Here is a 26070-nt window from a genome sequence, read left to right on the forward strand (position 1 = left end):
CAGTGATACAGGTCCCATATTCCCCGATATCACAGATGCAGGTACAATGTTCCCCAATATCACTGATACAGGTCCAATATTCCCCAATATCACTGATACAGGTCCAATATTCCCCAATATCACTGATACAGGTCCGATATTCCCCAATATCACTGATACAGGTCCGATATTCCCCAATATCACTGATACAGGTCCGATATTCCCCAATATCACTGATGCAGATCCGATGTTCCCCAATATCATTGATACATGTCCGATATTCCCCAATATCACTGATGCAGGTCCGATATTCCCCAATATCACTGACACAGGTCCGATATTTCCCAATATCACTGATACAGGTCTGATATTTCCAATATCACTGACACAGGTTCCATATGCTCCAATAATACTGATACAGTTTCGATATTGCCCAATATCACTGATACAGGTCCAATATTCCCCAATATCACTGATACAGATCCAATATTCCCCAATATCCCTGATACAGGTACAATATTGCTAAATTTAATTGATACAGGTCCAATATTCCCCAATATCATTGATCCATGTCCAATATTCCCCAATATCACTGCTACAGGTCCGATCTTCCCCAACATCACTGATACAGGTCCAATATTCCCCAGTATCCCTGATACAGGTCCGATATTCCCCAATATCACTCCTACAGGACCGGTATTGCCCTATATCACTGATATAGGTCCAATATTCCCCAATATCAATGATATACATCCAATATTGCCCAATATCTCTGATACCGGTCCCATTTTCCCCAATATCACAGGTAAAATATTCCCCAATATTACTGATACAGGTCCTATATTCCCCAATATCACTGATACAGTTCCGATATTCCCCAATATCACTGATACAGGTCCGATGTTCCCCAATATCATTGATTCAGGTGCAACATACCCTAATATCACTAATACAGGTCCAATGTTCCCCAGTATCATTGATACAGGACCAATAGTCCCCAATATCACTTATACAAGTCCAATATTTTCCAATATCAGATCACATGTCCGATATTCCCCTATATCACTGATACAGGTCCAATATTCCCCTATATCACTGATACAGGTCCAATATTCCCCAATATCACTGATACAGGTCCAATATTCCCCAATATCACTGATACAGGTCCAATATTCCCCAATATCACTGATACAGGTCCAATATTGCCTATCTCACTGATACAGGTCCAATATTCCCCAATATCACTGATACACATCCTATATTGCCCAATATCACTGATACAGGTCCGATATTCCCCTATGTCTCTGATACAGGTCCAATATTCCCCAATATTACTGATACAGGTCCTATATTCCTCAACATTACTGATAAATGTCGATATTCCCCAATATCAGTGATAGAGGTCCCATATTCCCCAATATCACTGATACAGGTTCAATTTTCCCCAATATCCCTGATACTGGTCCAATATTCCCCAATATCATTGATGCAGGTCCAATATTCCCCAATATTATTGATAGATGTCCAATATTCCCCAATATTACTGATACAGGTCCTATATTCCCCAATATCACTGATACAGGACCGATATTGCCCTATATCACTGATACAGGTCCGATATTCCCCAGTATCCCTGATACAGGTCCGATATTCCCCAATATCACTGATACAGGACCGATATTGCCCTATATCACTGATACAGGTCCAATATTCCCCAATATCACTGATACACGTCTAATATTGCCCAACATCACTGATACAGGTCTGATATTCCCCAATATCACTGATACAGGTCTGATATTCCCCAATATCATTGATACAGCTCCGATATTCCCCAATATCACTGATACAGGTCCGATATTCCCCAGTATCCCTGATACAGGTCCGATATTCCCCAATATCACTGATACAGGACCGATATTGCCCTATATCACTGATACAGGTCCAATATTCCCCAATATCTCTGATACACGTCTAATATTGCCGAATATCACTGATACAGGTCTGATATTCCCCAATATCACTGATACAGGTCCGATAGTCCCCAATATCACTGATACAGGTCCGACATTCCCCAATATCACTGATACAGGTCCAATATTCCCAATATCACTGATACAGGTCCAATATTCCCCACTATCACGGATACAGGTCCGATATTCCTGAATATCATTGATACAGGTCCGATATTGCCCTATATCACTGATACAGGTCCAATATTCCCCAATATCATTGATACAGGTCCAATATTCCCCAATATCACTGATACAGGTCTGATATTCCCTAATGTCACAGATACACATCCGATATTCCCCAATATCACTGATACAGGTCCAATATTCCCCAATATCATTGATACAGGTCCAATACTCCCCAATATCATTGATATAGGTCCAATATTCCTGAATATTTGATACAGGTCCAATATTCCCCAATATCACTGATACATGTCCAATATTCCCCAATATCACTGATACAGGTCCAATATTCCCCAATATCACTGACACAGGACCTATATTCCCCAGTATCTCTGATACAGGTCCGATATTCCCTAATCTCACTGATACAGGTCCGATATTGCCCTATATCACTGATACAGGTCCAATATTCCCCAATATCATTGATACAGGTCCAATATTCCCCAATATCACTGATACAGGTCTGATATTCCCTAATGTCACAGATACACATCCGATATTCCCCAATATCACTGATACAGGTCCAATATTCCCCAATATCATTGATACAGGTCCAATACTCCCCAATATCATTGATATAGGTCCAATATTCCCCAATATCATTGATACATGTCCAATATTCCCCAATATCACTTATGCATGTCCAATATTCTCCAATATCATTGATACAGGTAAATTATTGCCCAATATCATTGATACAGTTCCAATATACCCCAATATCATTGATAAAGATACAATATTGCCCAATATCACTGATACAGGTCCAATATTCCCCAACATCATTGATACAGGTCCAATATTCCCCTATATAACTGATACAGGTCCAATATTCCCCAATATCACTGATACAGGTCCGATATACCCCAATAGCACTGATAGAGGTCCAATATTCCCCAATATTACTGATACAGGTCCTATATTCCCCAATATTACTGATACAGGTTCAATGGTCCCCAATATCAGTGATACAGGTCCCATATTCCCCAATATCACTGATGCAGGTCCAATATTCCCCAATATTACTGATAGATGGCCAATATTCCCCAATATTACTGATACAGGTCCTATTTTCCCCAATATCACTGATACTGGTTCAATATTCCCCAATATCACTGATACAGGTCCGATATTCCCCAATATCACTGATAAATGTCGGTATTCCCCAATATCAGTGATACAGGTCCCATATTCCCCGATATCACAGATGCAGGTACAATGATCCCCAATTATCACCGATACAGGTACAATATTCCCCAATATCACTGATACAGGTCCAATGTTCGCCAATATTACTGATACAGGTCTAATGTTCCCCAATATCACTGATACAGGTCCAATATTCCCCAATATCACTGATACAGGTCTGATATTCCCCAATATCACTGATATAGGTCCAATATTCCCCAATATTACAGATACAGGTCCAATATTCCCCAATATCACTGTTACAGGTCCAATATTCCCCAATATCACTGATACAAGTCCGATATTTCCCAATATCACTGATACAGGTCCGCTATTCCCCAATATCACTGATTCAGGTCCGATATTCTCCAATAATACTGATACAGGTTTGATATTGCCCTATATCACTGATACAGGTCCAATATTCCCTAATATCACCGATACAGATCCAATATTCCCAAATATCATTGATACAGCTCCGATAGTCCCCAATAACACTGATACAGGTACAATATTGCCCAATTTAATAGATACAGGTCCAATATTCCCCAATATCATTGATCCAGCTCCAATGGGCTCAAGTTTCAGACCGCGCCTAGAACGGTGCAGCTCCGACCTGGACGCCTGTTTTTCGCGCCACAAAGTGCGCCGAAAAAAAACTTCCAGATTCTCCAGCTCCCTGCTGGTCCTCTTGAGCCGGACCTGGCGCAGCACGAGCTGTAGGGGGCGGAGCTAGGTCCCTGCACTGAAAAAGCTGCCGGGACCTCTGCTCATGCGCGCTATAGTGGCCGCGCATATGCAGGAGTTCCAGGCACCCAAAACTGTGTGGGAGGGGCCCGAAGCATGCAGCCCCTAGCCCTGGCCGAATTGCCTCACTGGGGCTGCGTGCATAAGGCTCCTCCCACGCCCAGCTCCTGCTTCCTCACGGCCCGACTCGACTCCTGCTTTCCACCCCGCCCCGCCCCCGGACCCGACCCGACTCCGACCCCGACCCACGCTCACCCCCCCACCCGCGACCCGAACAGAACCAACCTCCCTCCCACCAGCCCCCCCGACCCGACCCGCGCTCCCGACCTCCCCTCCCCCCTACACCCGGACCCAACCCGACACAACCTGACCTCCCCCCTGCCCCCGACACAAACCGACCCGCGCTCCTTCCCTCCCTCCCCACCCGACCCGAACCAACCCGACTTCCATCCTCCCCCCCCGACCCGACTCATGCTCCCAACCCCAACCCCCCCATCCGGACCGGAGCACCCCCCGACCCGACCCGTGCTCCCGACCCCAACCCGCGCTCCCCCCGACCCGACCCGCGCAACCCCCGACCCCAGACCCCGGACCCGACCCGACCCAATGCCACCTACCTGTAAATCTGGTGCTGGGGACGGGCCCTGACCGAAGTCTTGGGCCCGGCCGGGGCCAGCCCGTTCAGCCTCCCCACCCTACTTCTCCTTTTCCCCCCCTTCTCCTTTCCCTCCCCTTCTCCTTTACCCTTCTCCTTCTCTTTTCCCCTTCTCCTCTACGCCCCCCCATCTTCTCTCCCACACTTCCCCTTCTCCTATACCCTTCCCCTTCTCCTCTCCCCCCTTCCCCTTCTCCTCTCTCCCCCCTTTCCCCTTCTCCTCTCCCCCCGCTTTCCCCTTCTCCTCTCCCCCTCCCCTTCCCCTTCTCCCCTTCCCCTTCTCCCTCCTTCCCCTTCCCCTTCTCCCCCCTTCTCCTCACCCCCTTCCCATTCTCCTCTCCCCCCTCCCCTTCTCCTCCTCCCCTTTCCCCTTCTCCCCCTTCTCCTCCTCCCCCCCTTCTCCTCCTGCTCCCCCCTCCCCCTTCTCTCCCCCTTCTCCCCATCGCCATCCCTCCCCCTTCCCTCCCTCCCTCCCCTCCCCCTGCCCACCTCTCTCCCTCGACCCCCCTCCTCCCCCTCCCCTCGCTGTCAGAAACACAGGGGGGGTAGAGCGTACAAAAATCTTCACTTACTCCATTCTAAGTGAGTTTGGAGTAAATTTTCACTGCCGAAACTTTGAAAACAGGCGTAAGTGGCCGGAGACGCACCTTTTTGAAAAAAAAATTCTGTTCCAAAGTGATACTGTTCTAACTGGCTAGAACTGGAGCAAACTAAATGCCGAGAATTTGAATTTCTAAGATACTCCGTTCTACACCAGTTGCTCCAAAAAATCAGGAGCAACTGAGGCCGAAACTTGGGCCCAATATTCCCAAATATCACTGATACAGGTCCGATATTCCCCAATATCACTGATACAGGTCCGATATTCCCCAATATCACTGATACATGTCCAATATTCCCTAATATCACTGATACATGTCTGATATTCCCCAATATCACTGATTCATTTCCGATATTCCCCAATATCACTGATACAGGTCCGATATTCCCCAATATCACTGATACAGGTCCCATATTCCCCAATATCACTGATACATTTCCGATATTCACCAATATCACTGATACAAGTCCGATATACCCCAATATCACTGATACAGGTCTGATATTCCCCAATATCACTGATACAGGTCCGATAGTCCCCAATATCACTGATACAGGTCCGACATTCCCCAATATCACTGATACAGGTCCAATATTCCCAATATCACTGATACAGGTCCAATATTCCCCACTATCACGGATACAGGTCTGATATTCCTGAATATCATTGATACAGGTCCAATATTCCCCAATATCACTGATATAGGTCTAATATTCCTGAATATCTGATACAGGTCCAATATTCTACAATATCACTGATACAGGCCGATATTCCCCAATATCACTGATACAGGTCCAATACTCCCCAATATCACTGATACAGGTCCGATATACCCCAATATCACTGATACAGGTCCAATATACCTCCAAATCACTGATACAGGTCCGATATTCCCCAATATCACTGATACAGGTCCGATATTCCCCAATGTCATTGATACACGTCCGATACTCCCCAATATCACTGATACAGGTCCAATATTCCCCAATGTTACTGATACAGGTCCAATATTCCTGAATATTATTGATACAGGTCCAATATTCCCCAATATCATTGATACAGGTCCAATATTCCCCAATATCACTGATACAGGTCCAATATTCCCCAATATCACTGATACAGGTCCAATATCCCAACAGATCCAATATTCCCCAATATCACTGATACTGGTCCGATCTTCCCCAATATCAGTGATACAGGTCCAATATTCCTGGATATTATTGATACAGGTCCAATATTCCTCAATATCACTGATACAGGTCCGATAGTCCCCAATATCACTGATACAGGTCCGACATTCCCCAATATCACTGATACAGGTCCAATATTCCCAATATCACTGATACAGGTCCAATATTCCCCACTATCACGGATACAGGTCTGATATTCCTGAATATCATTGATACAGGTCCAATATTCCCCAATATCACTGATATAGGTCCAATATTCCTGAATATCTGATACAGGTCCAATATTCTACAATATCACTGATACAGGCCGATATTCCCCAATATCACTGATACAGGTCCAATACTCCCCAATATCACTGATACAGGTCCAATATTCCCCAACATCATTGATACAGGTCCAATATTCCCCTATATAACTGATACAGGTCCAATATTCCCCAATATCACTGATACAGGTCCGATATACCCCAATAGCACTGATAGAGGTCCAATATTCCCCAATATTACTGATACAAGTCCTATATTCCCCAATATTACTGATACAGGTTCAATGGTCCCCAATATCAGTGATACAGGTCCCATGTTCCCCAATATCACTGATGCAGGTCCAATATTCCCCAATATTACTGATAGATGGCCAATATTCCCCAATATTACTGATACTGGTTCAATATTCCCCAATATCACTGATACAGGTCCAATACTCCCCAATATCACTGATACAGGTCCAATATTCCCCAACATCATTGATACAGGTCCAATATTCCCCTATATAACTGATACAGGTCCAATATTCCCCAATATCACTGATACAGGTCCGATATACCCCAATAGCACTGATAGAGGTCCAATATTCCCCAATATTACTGATACTGGTTCAATATTCCCCAATATCACTGATACAGGTCCGATATTCCCCAATATCACTGATAAATGTCGGTATTCCCCAATATCAGTGATACAGGTCCCATATTCCCCGATATCACAGATGCAGGTACAATGATCCCCAATTATCACCGATACAGGTACAATATTCCCCAATATCACTGATACAGGTCCAATGTTCGCCAATATTACTGATACAGGTCTAATGTTCCCCAATATCACTGATACAGGTCCAATATTCCCCAATATCACTGATACAGGTCTGATATTCCCCAATATCACTGATATAGGTCCAATATTCCCCAATATTACAGATACAGGTCCAATATTCCCCAATATCACTGTTACAGGTCCAATATTCCCCAATATCACTGATACAATCCGATATTTCCCAATATCACTGATACAGGTCCGCTATTCCCCAATATCACTGATTCAGGTCCGATATTCTCCAATAATACTGATACAGGTTTGATATTGCCCTATATCACTGATACAGGTCCAATATTCCCTAATATCACCGATACAGATCCAATATTCCCAAATATCATTGATACAGCTCCGATAGTCCCCAATAACACTGATACAGGTACAATATTGCCCAATTTAATAGATACAGGTCCAATATTCCCCAATATCATTGATCCAGCTCCAATGGGCTCAAGTTTCAGACCGCGCCTAGAACGGTGCAGCTCCGACCTGGACGCCTGTTTTTCGCGCCACAAAGTGCGCCGAAAAAAAACTTCCAGATTCTCCAGCTCCCTGCTGGTCCTCTTGAGCCGGACGCGGCGCAGCACGAGCTGTAGGGGGCGGAGCTAGGTCCCTGCACTGAAAAAGCTGCCGGGACCTCTGCTCATGCGCGCTATAGTGGCCGCGCATATGCAGGAGTTCCAGGCACCCAAAACTGTGTGGGAGGGGCCCGAAGCATGCAGCCCCTAGCCCTGGCCGAATTGCCTCACTGGGGCTGCGTGCATAAGGCTCCTCCCACGCCCAGCTCCTGCTTCCTCACGGCCCGACTCGACTCCTGCTTTCCACCCCGCCCCGCCCCCGGACCCGACCCGACTCCGACCCCGACCCACGCTCACCCCCCCACCCGCGACCCGAACAGAACCAACCTCCCTCCCACCAGCCCCCCCGACCCGACCCGCGCTCCCGACCTCCCCTCCCCCCTACACCCGGACCCAACCCGACACAACCTGACCTCCCCCCTGCCCCCGACACAAACCGACGCGCGCTCCTTCCCTCCCTCCCCACCCGACCCGAACCAACCCGACCTCCATCCTCCCCCACCGACCCGACTCATGCTCCCAACCCCAACCCCCCCATCCGGACCGGAGCACCCCCCGACCCGACCCGTGCTCCCGACCCCAACCCGCGCTCCCCCCGACCCGACCCGCGCAACCCCCGACCCCAGACCCCGGACCCGACCCGACCCAATGCCACCTACCTGTAAATCTGGTGCTGGGGACGGGCCCTGACCGAAGTCTTGGGCCCGGCCGGGGCCAGCCCGTTCAGCCTCCCCACCCTACTTCTCCTTTTCCCCCCCTTCTCCTTTCCCTCCCCTTCTCCTTTACCCTTCTCCTTCTCTTTTCCCCTTCTCCTCTACGCCCCCCCATCTTCTCTCCCCCACTTCCCCTTCTCCTATACCCTTCCCCTTCTCCTCTCCCCCCTTCCCCTTCTCCTCTCTCCCCCCTTTCCCCTTCTCCTCTCCCCCCGCTTTCCCCTTCTCCTCTCCCCCTCCCCTTCCCCTTCTCCCCTTCCCCTTCTCCCTCCTTCCCCTTCCCCTTCTCCCCCCTTCTCCTCACCCCCTTCCCATTCTCCTCTCCCCCCTCCCCTTCTCCTCCTCCCCTTTCCCCTTCTCCCCCTTCTCCTCCTCCCCCCCTTCTCCTCCTGCTCCCCCCTCCCCCTTCTCTCCCCCTTCTCCCCATCCCCATCCCTCCCCCTTCCCTCCCTCCCTCCCCTCCCCCTGCCCACCTCTCTCCCTCGACCCCCCTCCTCCCCCTCCCCTCGCTGTCAGAAACACAGGGGGGGGTAGAGCGTACAAAAATCTTCACTTACTCCATTCTAAGTGAGTTTGGAGTAAGTTTTCACTGCCGAAACTTTGAAAACAGGCGTAAGTGGCCGGAGACGCACCTTTTTGAAAAAAAAATTCTGTTCCAAAGTGATACTGTTCTAACTGGCTAGAACTGGAGCAAACTAAATGCCGAGAATTTGAATTTCTAAGATACTCCGTTCTACACCAGTTGCTCCAAAAAATCAGGAGCAACTGAGGCCGAAACTTGGGCCCAATATTCCCAAATATCACTGATACAGGTCCGATATTCCCCAATATCACTGATACAGATCCGATATTCCCCAATATCACTGATACATGTCCAATATTCCCTAATATCACTGATACATGTCTGATATTCCCCAATATCACTGATTCATTTCCGATATTCCCCAATATCACTGATACAGGTCCGATATTCCCCAATATCACTGATACAGGTCCCATATTCCCCAATATCACTGATACATTTCCGATATTCACCAATATCACTGATACAAGTCCGATATACCCCAATATCACTGATACAGGTCTGATATTCCCCAATATCACTGATACAGGTCCGATAGTCCCCAATATCACTGATACAGGTCCGACATTCCCCAATATCACTGATACAGGTCCAATATTCCCAATATCACTGATACAGGTCCAATATTCCCCACTATCACGGATACAGGTCTGATATTCCTGAATATCATTGATACAGGTCCAATATTCCCCAATATCACTGATATAGGTCTAATATTCCTGAATATCTGATACAGGTCCAATATTCTACAATATCACTGATACAGGCCGATATTCCCCAATATCACTGATACAGGTCCAATACTCCCCAATATCACTGATACAGGTCCGATATACCCCAATATCACTGATACAGGTCCAATATACCTCCAAATCACTGATACAGGTCCGATATTCCCCAATATCACTGATACAGGTCCGATATTCCCCAATGTCATTGATACACGTCCGATACTCCCCAATATCACTGATACAGGTCCAATATTCCCCAATGTTACTGATACAGGTCCAATATTCCTGAATATTATTGATACAGGTCCAATATTCCCCAATATCATTGATACAGGTCCAATATTCCCCAATATCACTGATACAGGTCCAATATTCCCCAATATCACTGATACAGGTCCAATATCCCAACAGATCCAATATTCCCCAATATCACTGATACTGGTCCGATCTTCCCCAATATCAGTGATACAGGTCCAATATTCCTGGATATTATTGATACAGGTCCAATATTCCTCAATATCACTGATACAGGTCCAATATTCCCCAATATCTGATACATGTCCAATATTCCCCAATATCACTGATACAGGTCCAATATTCCCCAATGTCACTGATACAGGTCCAATATTCCCCAATATCACTGATACCTGTCCAATATTCCCTCATATCACTGATACATGTCCGATATTCCCCAATATCACTGATTCATTTCTGATATTCCCCAAAATCACTGATGCAGGTCCGATATGGCCCTCTATCACTGATATATTTCCGATATTCCCCAATATCACTGATACAGGTCCGATATTCCCCAATATCACTGATAGAGGTCCGATATTCCCCAATATCACTGATAAAAGTCCGATATATCCCAATATCACTGATACAAGTCCGATATTCCCCAATATCACTGATACAGGTCCGATATTCCCCAATATCACTGATACAGGTCCGATATTCCCCAATATCACTGATATAGGTCCAATATTGCTAAATATCATTGATACAGTTCCGATATTCCCCAATATCACTGATACAGGTCCAATATTCCCCAATATCACTGATACAGGTCCAATATTCCCCATTATCACCGATACAGGTCCGATATTCCCCAATATCACTGATACATGTCCGATGTTCCCCAAAATCACTGATACATGTCCGATATTCCCCAAAATCACTGATACAAGTCCGATATTCCCCAATATCACTGATACATTTTCGATATTCCCCAATATCACTGATACAGGTCCGATATTCCTCAATATTACTGATAGAGGTCCGATATTCCCCAATATCACTGATAAAAGTCCGATATATCCCAATATCACTGATACAAGTCCGATATTCCCCAATATCACTGAGAAAGGTCCGATATTGCCCAATATCACTCATACAGGTCCAATATTCCCCAATATCACTGATACAGGTCCAATATTCCCCACTATCACGGATACAGGTCCGATATTCCTGAATATCATTGATACAGGTCCAATATTCCCCAATATCACTGGTATAGGTTCAATATTCCCTAATATCTGATACAGGTCCAGTGTTCTCCAATATCACTGATACAGGTCCGATATTCCCCAATACCACTGATACAAGTCCTATATTGCCCAATAGCACTGATACTGGTCCGATCTTCCCCAATATCAGTGATACAGGTCCAATATTCCCCAATATCACTGATACAGGTCCAATATTCCCCAATATTACTGATACGGGTCCAATATTCCTGAATATCATTGATACAAGCCCAATATTCCCCAATATCATTGATACAGGTCCAATATTCCCCAATATCACTGATACATGTCCAATATTCCCTAATATCACTGATACATGTCCGATATTCCCCAATATCACTGATACAGGTTCGAAATTTGGCAATATCACTGATACAGGTTCGATATTCGCCAATATCATTGATACAGGTCCAATATTCCCCAATATCACTGATCCATGTCCAATATTCCCGAATATCACTGATACAGGTCCCGTATTCCCCAAAATCACTGATACAAGTCGGATATTCCCCAATATCACTGATACAGGTCCAATATTCCCCAATATCACTGATACAGGTCCAATATTCCTCAATATCACTCATACAGTTCCAATATTCCCCACTCTCACTGAAACTGGTCCAATATTCCCCAATATCACTGATACAGGTCCAATATTCCCCAATATTACTGATACGGGTCCAATATTCCTGAATATCATTGATACAGGCCCAATATTCCCCAATATCATCGATACAGGTCCAATATTCCCCAATATGACTGATACAGGTTCAATATTCCCCAATATCACTGATACAGGTCCAATATTCCCCAATATCACTGATACAGGTCCAATATTCCCCAATATCACTGATACAGGTCCGATATTCCCCAATATCACTGATACAGGTCCGATATTCCCCAATATCACTGATCCAGGTCCGATATTCCCCAAAATCACTGATACAAGTCCGATATTCCCCAATATCACTGATACAGGTCCGATATTGCCCAATATCACTGATACAGGTCCAATATTCTTCAATATCACTCATACAGTTCCAATATTCCCCACTCTCACTGAAACTGGTCCAATATTCCCCAATATCACTGATACAGGTCCAATATTTCCCAATATCACTGATACTGGTCCAATATTCCCCAATATCACTGATACAGGTCCAATATTCCCCAATATCTGATACAGGTCCAATTTTCCCCAATATCACTGATACAGGTCCAATATTCCCCAATGTCACTGATACAGGTCCAATATTCCCCAATATCACTGATACATGTCCGATATTCGCCAATATCACTGATACAGGTCCAATATGCGCCAATATCGCTGATACCAGTCCGATATTCGCCAATATAATTGATACAGTTCCAATATTCCCAAGTATCACTGATACAGGTACAATATTCCCTAATATCACTGATACAGGTCCTCTATTCCCCAATATCACTGATACAGGTCCATTATTCCCTAATATCACTGATACAGGTCTGACTTTCCCCAACATCACTGATGCAGGTCCAATATTCCCCAATATCGGTGATACAGGTCCAATATTCTTCAATATCAGCAACATAAATTTGTGATACACAGTGACCCCTGTATACCTGACTGTTCCCAATTTTGACCCCTCTATCAGTGCACTTAAGTTGCCATGTCTTTTTTCATTTTCTCATTGATGTTTCTTTCTCTAAATTATTTCCACATGTGGATGTTCGGAATTGTGCCTCGCTCCTGAAATTGAACATCAGTGGATCCGGCTGGTCTTATTGCAACACCCTTGGACCCTTCACACGAGGCCACAGCAGGTAAGTCCTCTCTCAACTTCAGCTACCAAACGGACACCCTCGATTGTCTCTTGTCAATGGCCAATGATCTAATGAGCCCGATGTTCAGCGATAGAAAGCTTGAAGGAGCTGATTCTATCACTCTGATTGAAATATGAGGGAGAATTCAGCTTTGGGGGTGTGTAAAATGGGCATGAGCGGATTGGGGACTCATTAATTGCCCCTGCATTGAAGTCAAAGCAGGGGAGTTGCATCTCCTGGAGCTACATTGTCCTGTTTTTTAAAATGCATCTGTTGCTGGGGTAGGCTTGCGAACAATGTTCCTGTTCATTTTTTGGTGCTGCGCTGCACAATCAAAATATTGCAGTCTTTCTTATTGAAATGCCAGTGAGCCGCTGTGCAGGAGGTCCGGAGAGCTGCACAACTGGACAGGAGATCCAGATGGCTGCATGGGAGGTCCAGAGAGCTGAATGGGAAGCCCGGAGAGCTGCACAGCTGTGCGGGAGGCCCGGAGAGCTGCATAGGAGGTCCGGAGAGCTGCACTGCTGTGCAGGAGGTCCGGAGAGCTGCACAGGAGATCCAGAGGGCTGCATGGGAGGTCCGGAGAGCTGCATAGCTGCTGGGAGGTCCGGAGGGCTGTGTGGGAGGTCCGGAGGGCTGCACAGAAGATCCAGAGAGCTGCGCAGGAAGTGCAGAGAGCTGCACGGGAGGTCCGGAGAGCCGCACGTCTGCATGGGAGGTCCGGAGAGATGCATGGTAGGTCCGGAGAGCTGCACGGCTACACGGGAGGTCCAGAGCGCTGCACAGGAAGTCCAGAGAGCTGCACGGCTGCACAGGAGGTCCGGAGAGCTGCACGTCTGCATGGGTGGTCCGGAGAGCTGCACAGTAGGTCCGGAGAACTGCACAGCTGCACGAGAGATCCGGAGAGCTGCACAGGAGGTCCAGAGAGCTGCACGGCTGCGCGGCCACACCTCTCAAAGGGAACATTGATCGCCAACACTCCAGGAATCAAATTTGAATCTCCTGGACACTGCAGTGGGCAAATCCAGGAAATAATAATAGGGGCACTAAACAAAACTGTGTGCTTTTTTCATTTTCTTTGAACACTTCTGTTTCTTAAGTATAAAATTATTGGCGATGGGGAAGGCAAAGCTGTTTGACTGACAGTCAAGAATCTTCCAATCGAATAATGAAGAGTCTTTTCACTTTCCAATTGGCCATGGGACAGCAGGGCACCACAACGATGGACATGTTGGGTGACCAATGGCGGGAGTGTGGGGGCGGAGCATTTGGAGGCAGAAGGTCATGTGATGACACATCCCAGAATATGTCCGACAAGAGTTGCCGACTGTTTGCTGGGGTTATCGCTCTGTAACTCTCTGCTGCAAGAACAGTTTTTAAACTATAAATAGAACTAAAATGGTTGCCTGTAGCTGACTTGCCTCAGCCCTGTTACTAACCAGAGGTGTTCACTTGCCCGTCCTCGAGTGCTAAGGTGGACATTTTGAAATTCTGCCTCCAGCCAGCTGTGCTTACAGTTAGCATAGCAGCATGGTAACCCATACCTTGGACTTTAAGAGCCTGATCTATGACGTTGTGTTAAGAGTGAATCATGCTGCTGGAAGCTGGTATGTGTATCTATTGCACCAATTCCTTCATTCTAAAAAAAAGCCTTTGGTCGGCCTCATTTCTAAATATATACTGCTTCAAATTATTTTAGGCAGTGAAGTTTACCCCGAGGATCTTGTTGAAAGTAGATACCTTGCAGAACGGTGGCCAGTCGTCGGATATACCTGACACAAAGGTGCCAATTTTCAACCTCCCTGCCTTCCCCAGCTTGAGCGTGTTATGTGGCGTACACCCAAACTGGTCTCCACCTTACCTGACCTTAGGCTGTATTTCCAGGTTCAGGTCCTTGCTACAGGCCCAACATTCTCCCAGTGTGAGCCTGCGCCTCGAGGGCAGTCAGGGAAGAGAGCCAACCAGTACCGCAGACCTAACCAGTACCGCAGGCCTAACTAGTACCGCAGGCCTAACTAGTACCACAGGCATAACCAGTACCGTAGGCCTAACTAGTACCACAGGCCTAACTGTACCGCAGGCCTAACTAGTACCACAGGCCTAACCGTACCACAGGCCTAACTATTACCACATACCCAACCAGTACCGTAGGCCTAACCAGTACCGCAGGCTTAACTAGTACTACAGCTCTAACAAGTACTGCAGGCCCAACTAGTACTACAGGCCTCACTAGTAATACAGGCCTTACTAGTACTGCAGGCCTAACCAGTACTGCAGGTCTTACCTGTACTCATCATCACAAGCAGTCCCTCGAAATCGAGGATAGAAACATAGAAAATAGGTGCAGAAGTAGGCCATTCGGCCCTTCGAACCTGCACCACCATTCAATATGATCATGGCTGATCATGCACTTCAGTACCCCATTCCTGCTTTCTCTCCATACCCCTTGATCCCTTTAGCCATAAGGGCCACATCTAACTGCCTTTTGAATATATCTAACGAACTGGCCTCAACAACTTTCTGTTGTAGAGACTTCCACATGCTCACAACTCTCTGAGTGAAGAAGTTTCTCCTCATCTTGGTCCTAAATAGCTTACCCCTTATCCTTAGACTGTGACCCCTTGTTCTGGACATCCCCAACATCGGGAACATTCTTCCTGCATCTAACCTGTCCAATCCCATTCGAATTTAATATGTTTCTATGAGATCCCCTCTCATTCTTCTAAATTCCATTGAATATAAGCCTAGTCGATCCAGTCTTTCTTCATATGTCAGTCCTGTTATCCTGGGCATCAGTCTGGTGAACCTTCGCTGCATTCCCTCAATAGCAAGAATGTTCTTCTTCAGATTCGGAGACCAAAACTGAACACAATATTCAAGGTGTGGCCTCACCAAGGCCCTGTACAACTGCAGTAAGACCTCCCTGCTCCTATACCCAATCCTCTCGCTTGAAGGCCAACATGCCATTTGCCGCCTTCACCTCCTGCTGGTACCTGCATGCCAACCTTCAATGACTGATGTACCATGACACCCAGGTCTCGTTGCACCGCCCCTTTTCCTAATCTGTCACCATTCAGATAATAATCTGTCTTCCTGTTTTTACCACCAAAGTGGATAACCTCACATTTATCTGCATTATACTGCATCGGCCATGTATTTGCCCAGGCACCTAACCTATCCCAAGTCACCCTGCAGCCTGTTAGCAGCCTCCTCACAGCTCACACTGCCACCCATCTGTGTCATCTGCAAACTTGGAGATATTACATTCAATTCCTTCGTCTAAATCATTAATGTATATTGTAAATAGCTGGGGTCTCGGCACTGAACCTTGCGGTACCCCACTAGTCACTGCCTGCCATTCTGAAAAGGACCCGTTTTTTTCCTACTCTTTGCTTCCTGTCTCCCAACCAGTTCTCAATCCACGTCAGTACATTACCCCCAATACCATGTACTTTAATTTTTCACACTACTCTCTTGTGTGGGACATTGTCAAAAGCCTTTTGAAAGTCTAAATACACCACATCTACTGGCTCCCCCTTGTCCACTCTACTAGTTACATCCTCAAAAAATTCTAGAAGATTTGTCAAGCATGATTTCCCTTTCATAAATCCATGCTGACTTGGACTGATCCTGTCACTGTTTTCCAAATGCGTTGCTATTACATCTTTAATAATTGATTCCAACATTTTCCCCACTACCGATGTCAGGCTGACCGGCCCATAATTCTCTGTTTTCTCTCTCCCTCCTTTTTTAAAAAGTGGGGTTACATTAGCTACCCTCCAGTCCATAGGAACTGATCCAGAGTCGATCGAATGTTGGAAAATGATCACCAATGCATCCGCTATTTCTAGGTCCACTTCCTTAAGTACTCTGGGATGCGGACTTTCAGACCCTGGGGATTTATTGGCCTTCAATCCCATCAATTTTCCAAACACAATTTGCTGACTAATAAGGATTTCCTTTCGTTCCTCCTTCTCGCGAGACCCTCGGTCCCCTAGTATTTCCGGAAGGTTATTTGTGTCTTCCTTAGTAAAGACAGAACCAAAGTATTTGTTCAATTGGTCTGCCATTTTTTGTTCCCCATTATAAATTCACCTGATTCTGACTGTAAGGGACCTACGTTTGTCTTCATTAATCTTTTTCTCTTCACATATCTATCGAAGCTTTTGCAGTCAATTTTTATGTTCCCTGCAAGCTTACTCTCATATTTTATTTCCCCCCTCCTAATTAAACCCTTTGTCCTCCTCTGCTGAATTCTAAATTTCTCCCAGTCCTCAGGTTTGCTGTTTTTTTTGGCCAATTTATATGCCTCTTCCTTGGATTTAACACTATCCCTAATTTTCCTTGTAAGCCACGATTAAGCCACCTTCCCCGTTTTATTTTTACGCCAGACAGGGATGTACAATTACTGAAGTTCATCCATGTGATCTTTAACTGTCTGCCATTGCCTATCCACCGTCAACCCTTTAAGTATCATTCGCCAGTCTATCCTAGCCAAATCACGTGTCATACCATCGAAGTTACCTCCCGAAGACGATGACTTGCTTCCACTCTAAAAGTGAGTTCTTAGGTGACTGAACAATCCAATTACAGGTGGGGCAAACAGTGGTTGAAGGAAAGGGTGGGAGGGGAGTCTGGTTTTACAGGCATAACCAGTACTGCAGGCCTGGTCAGTGCTACAGGCTTAATTGGTGTTCGAGACCTAACAGATGCTATAGGCCAGAAGGCATCCACCTCCTATGTTCATCTAGCCACAAAACTTTGTACCCAGGTCCTGATTAGGTTTTTCAACCCGAGCGGGCTGGATGCAAAGAGTAAGGCACATTTATCTTTACACTCTGTATTAGAGTTACCAACTCTCCAGGATTAGCTTGGAGACTCCAGGAATTGAAGATTAATCTCCTCGGCACTGCTGCGAGCAACCCCGGGAGAAAAATACATTTTTATTTTCTTTTGCTTGAACACTTTCATTTATTAGTTATAGAAATATTGGAAATGGGAAAAAAGGCTGTTTGTTAATATACGACCATTGGAGGTGGGAGACCTTGCGATCAAACGTCTAGGGGTATGAACATAACATAAGAAATAGGAGCAAGAGTAGGCCATACAGCCCCTTGAGCCTGCTTTGCCATTTAATACGATCATGGACTCAGCTGCACTTCCCCGCCCGCTTCCCATAACCCCTTATCCCCTTATCGTTCAAGAAACTTTCTATTTCTGTCTTAAATGTATTCAATGTCCCAGCTTCCACAGCTCTCTGAGGCAGCGAATTCCACAGAATTACAACCCTCTGAGAGAAGAAATTTCTCCTCATCTGTTTTAAATGGGCGGTCCCTTATTCTAAGATCATGTCCTTTAGTTCTAGTCTCCCCCATCAGTGGAAACAAGTATATCCTTTCATAAATATGGAAACCAAAACTGCACGCAGTATTCCAGGTGTGGCCTCACCAATACCTTGTATAGCTGTAGCAAGACTTCCCTGCTTTTATACTCCATCCCCTTTGCAATAAAGGCCAAGATTCCATTGGCCTTCCTGATCACTTGCAGTACCTGCATACTAACCTTTTGTGTTTCATACACCAGGACCCCGAGGTCCCGCTGTACTGCAACACTTTGCAATCTTTCTCCATCTAAATAATAACTTGCTCTTTGACTTTTTTCTGCCCAAGTGCATGACCTCACACTTTCCAACATTATACTCCATCTGCCAAATTTTTGCCCACTCACTTAGCCTGTCTATGTCCTTTTGCAGATTTTTTGTATCCTCCTCACACATTGCTTTTCCTCCCATCTTTGTATCATCAGCAAACTTGCTACGTTACACTCAATCCCTTCTTCCATGTTGTTAATATAGATTGTAAATAGTTGGGGTCCCAGCACTGATCCCTGCGGCACCCCACTAGTTACTGGTTGTCAAGCAGAGAATGAACCATTTATTCCGACTCCCTGTTCTCTGTTAGTTAGCCAATCCTCTATCCATGCTAATATATTACTCCCAACCCCGTGAATTTTTATCTTGTGCAGTAACCTTTTATGTAGCACCTTGTCAAATGCCTTCTGGAAGTTCAAATCGCCACATCCACTGGTTCACCTTTATCCACACTGTTCGTTACATCCTCAAAGAACTCCAGCAAATTTGTCAAACATGACCTCCCCAGAATCCATGGAATTTTGGTAAATTACAACCAATGCATTCACAATCCCTGCCGCTACTTCTCTTAAGACCCTAGGATGCAAGCCATCAGGTCCAGGGGATTTATTTGCCTTTAGTCCCATTATCTTACTGAGTACCACCTCCTTAATGATTGTGATTGTGTTACGTTCCTCCCCCCCCTATAGCCCCTTGACTATCCACTGTCAAAATATTGTTCGTGTCCTCTACCGTAAAGACTGATACAAAATATTTGTTCAGTGTTTCTGCCATCTCCATGTTCCCCATCAATAATGCCCCGGTCTCGTCCTCTAAGGGACCAACATTTACTTTAGCCACACTTTTCCTTTTTATATACCTGGTGTCCAACCAGAGTTGGCAACCTAATCCCATATTTGGGTCTGCACCAAGCTACGGCCAGGGAACTGAGACCGCACATGCGATGACATCCACATATTACCGCCCTTACAGGCACGGTAATCTGGTTAAAATATTAAACCTGGAATAAAAAGCTAGTGTCAGAAACGGTGACCATGAAACAGATTGTCATAAAAACGCATCTGGTTCACTAATGCCCTTCAGGGAAGGAAATGTGCCACCCTTACCCGATCTGGCCGATATGTGACTCCAGACCCACAGCAATGTGGTTGACTCTGAACTGCCCTCTGAAATGGCCCAGTTGGATAAGACGGCTCACCTCCACCTTCTCAAGGGCATTTAAAGATGGACAATAAATGCTGGCCTTGCCAGCGAGGCCCACAACTCAGGAATCAATAAAAAAAAGGCACAGGGTTCCGCTTGCCTGGCAGATCCCCAGAAGTTCCCAGGGATTTTGCCACCCAGTTTTCCTTAGGTTTGCTCGCTGAGATCAAGCACTTCCCAGGCCCACCGCAAAGGAAAGTTGGCCCAGCGAGAATGCTGTGCAGCAGGCCTGTGATATTATTTAATGGTTGTGCTACCTCCCTGCTCACCACAGCTAGCAACACTGCACACCTTGCAGCAGCCAGATTATTATCAGAGAATGAGATCGATCACAAACCCTCTGAACGCATGCAGCATGCACGGTTTAACGTTCCGAGTGAGGTACCTTTAACCGATGTGAATGAAGCTCACTCCACATAAGGCCATTGATGGGGCTAGGACTCTATCAAACCAAAGTCACTCTTAACACAGTGCTCATGTTAAAAATTATGGAGGGAGGCGAGTGAGAGACAGAGAGATAGAAAGAGTGATAAACAGACAGAAGGAACGAGGACAGACAGAACCAGAGGAGGAAGATAGATAGGAGAGTGAAAGAGGGGGAGTAAGACAAGAGAGACAGAGAATGAGACAGAGAGGAGAGAGGAACAAAAGCGAGGAGAGAGGCCAAGGTGAGACAGAGGTAGAGGACGAGAGAAACAGATACAGATAGACAGAAACAGAAAGAAGGAGAGATAGGGAGAGAGAGGAGATACAAAGGCAGATTTTTAAAAAATAATGCCAGAAAGAGAGAGGGGGAAAAGAGACAGCGAGCGAGAGACTGAGAGGCAGAGAGAGAGAGAGAAATCAATTGTAAGGGCTGTGGGGCTGGATTGTACAATGTGACCTCTGTGTAGCTCATCAGGTGCAGGTGACCCAGTCATTTATCATATTACACACGCTGAGGACTCAGCTTCCAAAATACACTCAGCACCATTTTAATTCCTGTAAACACTGCATAAAAATAAACCATCGCATCATTGGCATTTGGGGACTCAAGGCCTTTGAGTGAGACTCAATGACTGATTTTAGTGGATCTAACTAAGATGCTTATTCTCGTGATGTGGGTGGCAAAGCTGGCATTTATCGCCCATCCCATGAGCAGGTGGTGTTGGGCTCCTGGGGGGTGGTGTTGGGGTCCTGGGGGGGAAATTGGGCTCCTTTGCACCTTCCGTTAGCGCCCCCGGGGCGATGAGTTTGCGACTGGAGGCGGCGCGGTTAACGAGTCCAGCCATATTGGACGGGAGTTTAATGGTGGCGCTACGGCGCCATGAGAACGTGACACCATCGCCTTGAGCATCGCCCCATTAGCCCCCTGCGGCAGCTTCATGGGCCGTGGACCGAACGGCCGGCCGCTACCGGGGCAAATGCTAATGGCCAGGTGGCCGAGTCCTGGTGCGGTTTCTCCGCGGGGTCCGTGCCGCGATCACTCAGCTTTGAGTGACGGGCTGATCGCACGGCAGTCCCCACTCCCCTGCCCTGTAATCGAGGGATGGGCCCCGCGGACACAGCAGGGAGCAGCGCTGCCGAGGTGTCCAGCCTGGTACCGCCCCGGGAAGGAAGGGGAGCGCGAGTGGAAGTGGGACCCGAATTTATCAAGAGCGGCGAGACCTCTGCGTCTGGCGCAAAGTCTCACGCCTCCCGACTGTTACCGCCCCAAACCGGGGCAATACGGAATTTCTCCCCATGGTGTTTAAGCAGCTTCGAATCTGATCGTACGTCTCTTTCCTGACATTTACCAAGATATTCCTCCCGTCAGGTAGAATTCCATGCTTGTGTTAAACAGAAGTGCAGACACTAGGGTTCATGTTTACAAGTGAGGTTCCACAGAGCCCAGAGCTTCCAGATACGCAGTCACTGTGCAGGCAATACAACCTATCACGGACCAGGATTGCAAACCCTCCCTGATGGAAGCCACCCCCCCAGACTGATGTTCCTGTTACCCTGGTAACATGGCCAGTCGGGAGGGCAATCAGGCAGGAACTGATCCTCCAGCTCCCCTCCCCCACTCCTGAACTTTCAGCAATTCATCATCATCATCATCACCATAGGCGGTCCCTCGTATCGAGGATGACTTGCTTCCACGCCAAAAAGGGCTGAGTTCACAGGTGTTTCAATGAGGGAACTGACATTCCAGATCCTGAACTACATCCTGAAGGGTGGAAGATGCCTGTGCGTGGATGTTTTTAACGTGGGGTGGCCATTGCACACCAACCACCACACGGGCTTGACCGAGCTAGGTCTTGGTCCAGTGGCAAGGGTTAACCAGGAAGTCTGGAGACCAGCTGTGCTGCACGGACCCAGTGCATGCACATATCGCAGTGTGGGCCGGCCCGTGCTGCCCCTGGACCCCTGGCCCCGAACTCACGCCTCCCCTGGGCCCCGATCACATCCCTCTACAGTCTCTCACAGCTCCTTCGCCCCGACCTCGCTGCTCCTGCTGTACCTGCCCACGCTCCAATCACCAACCTGGACCTTGATGACATCACTCTCTGCTGCCGCCGCCCTCCTGCACCAACTCGCGCTGCCCCCGGGCCTCCACACTTTTACAGGCAAGTGAACCTCAATAGGAGGATGTTATTGCCCATCCGACAAGCTGCTAGTTATTGTCCATCCCCAGTGCCCGAGGGCATTAATAGTCCAAGGGACTGGAGTCCTGTGTAGGCCCAGACCCAGCAGCTGTGACTGCTTCCCGAGAAGACATTAATGAACCGGTTAGGTTTTTCCGACAATTCGGCAGAATTCCAGCCCACAGATTACCAGATTTGCTGAATTCATTTAACATAAATGGCCATGATGGGATTTGAACTTCTCACTTCCATGCTGCGAACCCAGCACCACAACCACTGGGCAACTGGACCCTGTGTTTTTAAGTCAGATTTGTTCAGCTATTTGTTTAGGAAGGACATGAAGGCTTTGGGGAGGGTACAGGAGAGATTTGCTGGAATGGTTCCAGGGATGAGGGATTACAGTTACGTGGATAGACTGGAGAAGCTGGGGTTATTCTCCTCAGATCACAGAAGGCTAAGAGGAGATTTGATAGAGGTGTTCAAATTCACGGAAGGTTTAGAGAGAGTAAATAAAGAGAAACTGTTCCCAATGGCTGAACGGTCAATAACCAGAGGGCACAGATTGGCAGAAGAAGCAGAGATGACATGAGGGAACATTTTTATGCAACAAGTGGTTCAAATTTGGAATTCACGGCCTTAAAGGTGACAGATTTAATCGTAACCTTCAAAAGGGAATTGGATAAATACTTGAAGGAGAAGAAATTGCCGGGATATTGGGAAGGAGCGGGGGAATGGGACTGATGGGATAGCCAAATAGCCACCTTCTGTGCTGTACTATTCTAGCATCTATTGTTCCAAGCCTGAGTTATTTCCCAGCATCTGCAATGCAAAGAGGGAGGTCAAAACTAGGACGCGAGTTTTTCTAGTGCAAATGTGAAATCCTTCAATGTGTATCACAGAGAGTACCATGGGTCTTGTTTTCAGCACCCTGTGGGCCTGTGTGTGGGTGTGTGTGTGTGTGTGTGTGTGTGTGTATGGACCTGTGTGTCTGTCTGTGTATGTGTGTCTGTGTGTATGTATGTATGTGTGTGTGGGCCTGTGTGTGTGGGCCTGTGTGTGGGGGCATGTGTGTGTGTGTGTATGGGCCTATGCGTCTGTCTGTGTATGTGTGTCTGTGTGTATGTATGTGTGTGTGTGTGTATGTGGGCCTGTGTGTGTGGGTCTGTGTGTGGGGGCGTGTGTGTGTGTATGGGCCTGTGTGTCTGTATGTGTCTGTGTGTGTGTGTGTGTATGGGCCTGTGTGCCTGTCAGAGTATGTGTGTCTGTGTGTATGTATGTGTGTGTGTGTATGTGGGCCTGTGTGTGGGTTTCTGTGTGTGGGTCGGTGTGTGTGGGTCTGTCTGTGGGTGTGTATGTGTGTGTGTTTGTGTGGGTCTGTGTGTATGGACCTGTGTGTCTGTCTGTGTATGTGTGTCTGTGTGTATGTATGTGGGCCTGTGTGTGTGTGGGTCTGTGTGTGTGTGTGTGTATGGGCCTGTGTGTCTGTCTGTGTATGTGTGTCTGTGTGTATGTATGTGTTTGTGTGTGGGCCTGTGTGTATGTGGGCCTGTGTGTGGGGACGTGTGTGTTTGTGTGTGTATGTGGGTCTGTGTGTGTGTGTGTGTGTGTGTGTATGTGTGTCTGTGTGTATGTATGGGTGTGTGTGGGCCTGTGTGTATGTGGGCCTGTGTACGGGTGTGTGTTGTGGGTTTGTGTGTGTGGGCCTGTGTGTCTGTCTGTGTATGTGTGTCTGTGTGTATGTGTGTGTGTGTGTGTGTGTGTGTATGTGGGCCTGTGTGTGGGTGTGTGTGTGGGTCTGTGTGTTGGGGCGTGTGTGGGTCTGTGTGTGGGTCTGTATGTGGGTGTTTGTGTGTGGGGGCATGTGTGTGTGTGGGTCTGTGTGTGTGTATGTGTGTGTGTGTGTGTGTGTGTGTGTGTCTGTGTGTGTGTGTATGGGCCTGTGAAGGGTAGCGATTGGATGTTCACCAAGAACAAGAGAGCAGAGTTTAGAGAAACAATATTCTTCATGTGATACCTGCACTAATAAATGCTGGAGTTAGCAAGGCCTTGCCCCGTGATCATCCCCCACTCACTGGGCAGACGACCCCTCCTCACCACTCACAGTGTATGCACACAGGGACTGCCATAGCCAGCTTTCACCATTACCCGACGGCTGGATAGGCAATCTCCGCACAGACTGGCACAGTGGCTGGCTGGGAAATATTTAAAACAATTCGATAAATCGTAAGGAAATACCAGCCTTGTCCTAATGGCAGGGTTTAGTTTAAGAGCAAGCTTTAATGTACATTAATCTCACTGGCCAACTCACACAGCATCAGTAATCAATCACCTCGGTAAGGCCTGAGCCAGTTTATTACAGGAGCAACCATTCACAATAAGCTGTGCTGTGTTCCTCAGCCCCCGCTCCAACTGAGGCAGAACTGCCCAACCGCCTCAATGAAAGGGAATTCCCAAACTCATCCACCGCCCATTGAACTTCAGGGAGTGCGTAGGCTCATTCATTAAAGGTCAGGACTGTGCACAAATCATCCCTCTGGGTCTGGGTACACTTCCTGCAACTCCCTCGCATATGGACAACAGCCTGCTTCATTCAAAGCAATGTTCTCAGTGCCAGGTTAATAGGGTAACGTATGGTGTGCCTCACACACATCCTGTCAGCTCAGCCTATCCACGGGAGAGCTGTGTCTGGGGGAGCCGTTTCTGTAGGGAGTGGTGTCCAGGAGTACGGTGTCTGTGGGAGGGGGATCTGTGGGATGATCTTTGGTGGGGGGGGGGGGGGTGTCTGTTCGGCAGGGGGTGTCTGTGGGGGGTGGTCTGTGGGGGGTGGTCTGTGGGGGGGTGTCTGTGGGGGGGATCTGTGGAGGGGATGGTTTGTGGGGGCGGTGTCTGTTCGGGAGTGGTGGTCTGTGGGGGAGGGGGTGGTCTGTGGGGGGGGTGTCTGTGGGGAGTGTCTGTGGTGGGGGGGATCTGTGGGGGGGGGCTGTGGGGGAGGGGTGTCTGTGGGGGGTGTCTGTGGGGGGG

The 26070-nt window shown here is 47.2% G+C and overlaps 1 protein-coding gene across 14 annotated transcripts in view; it reads left to right on the forward strand.

Annotated features, from left to right (window-relative positions):
- The window catches only part of maptb (microtubule-associated protein tau b), a 677874-nt gene that overhangs the window by 226044 nt on the left and 425760 nt on the right, over positions 1-26070 (forward strand). For all 14 annotated transcript variants that reach the window (XM_070864827.1, XM_070864822.1, XM_070864826.1 and 11 more), the window contains one exon: positions 13534-13590. In XM_070864827.1, the coding sequence (XP_070720928.1) occupies positions 13534-13590 (57 nt within the window). The remainder of the gene's footprint in view (positions 1-13533; positions 13591-26070) is intronic.

Source organism: Pristiophorus japonicus, chromosome 21 (assembly GCF_044704955.1).
Source record: "Pristiophorus japonicus isolate sPriJap1 chromosome 21, sPriJap1.hap1, whole genome shotgun sequence".
Taxonomy (NCBI): domain Eukaryota; kingdom Metazoa; phylum Chordata; class Chondrichthyes; family Pristiophoridae; genus Pristiophorus; species Pristiophorus japonicus.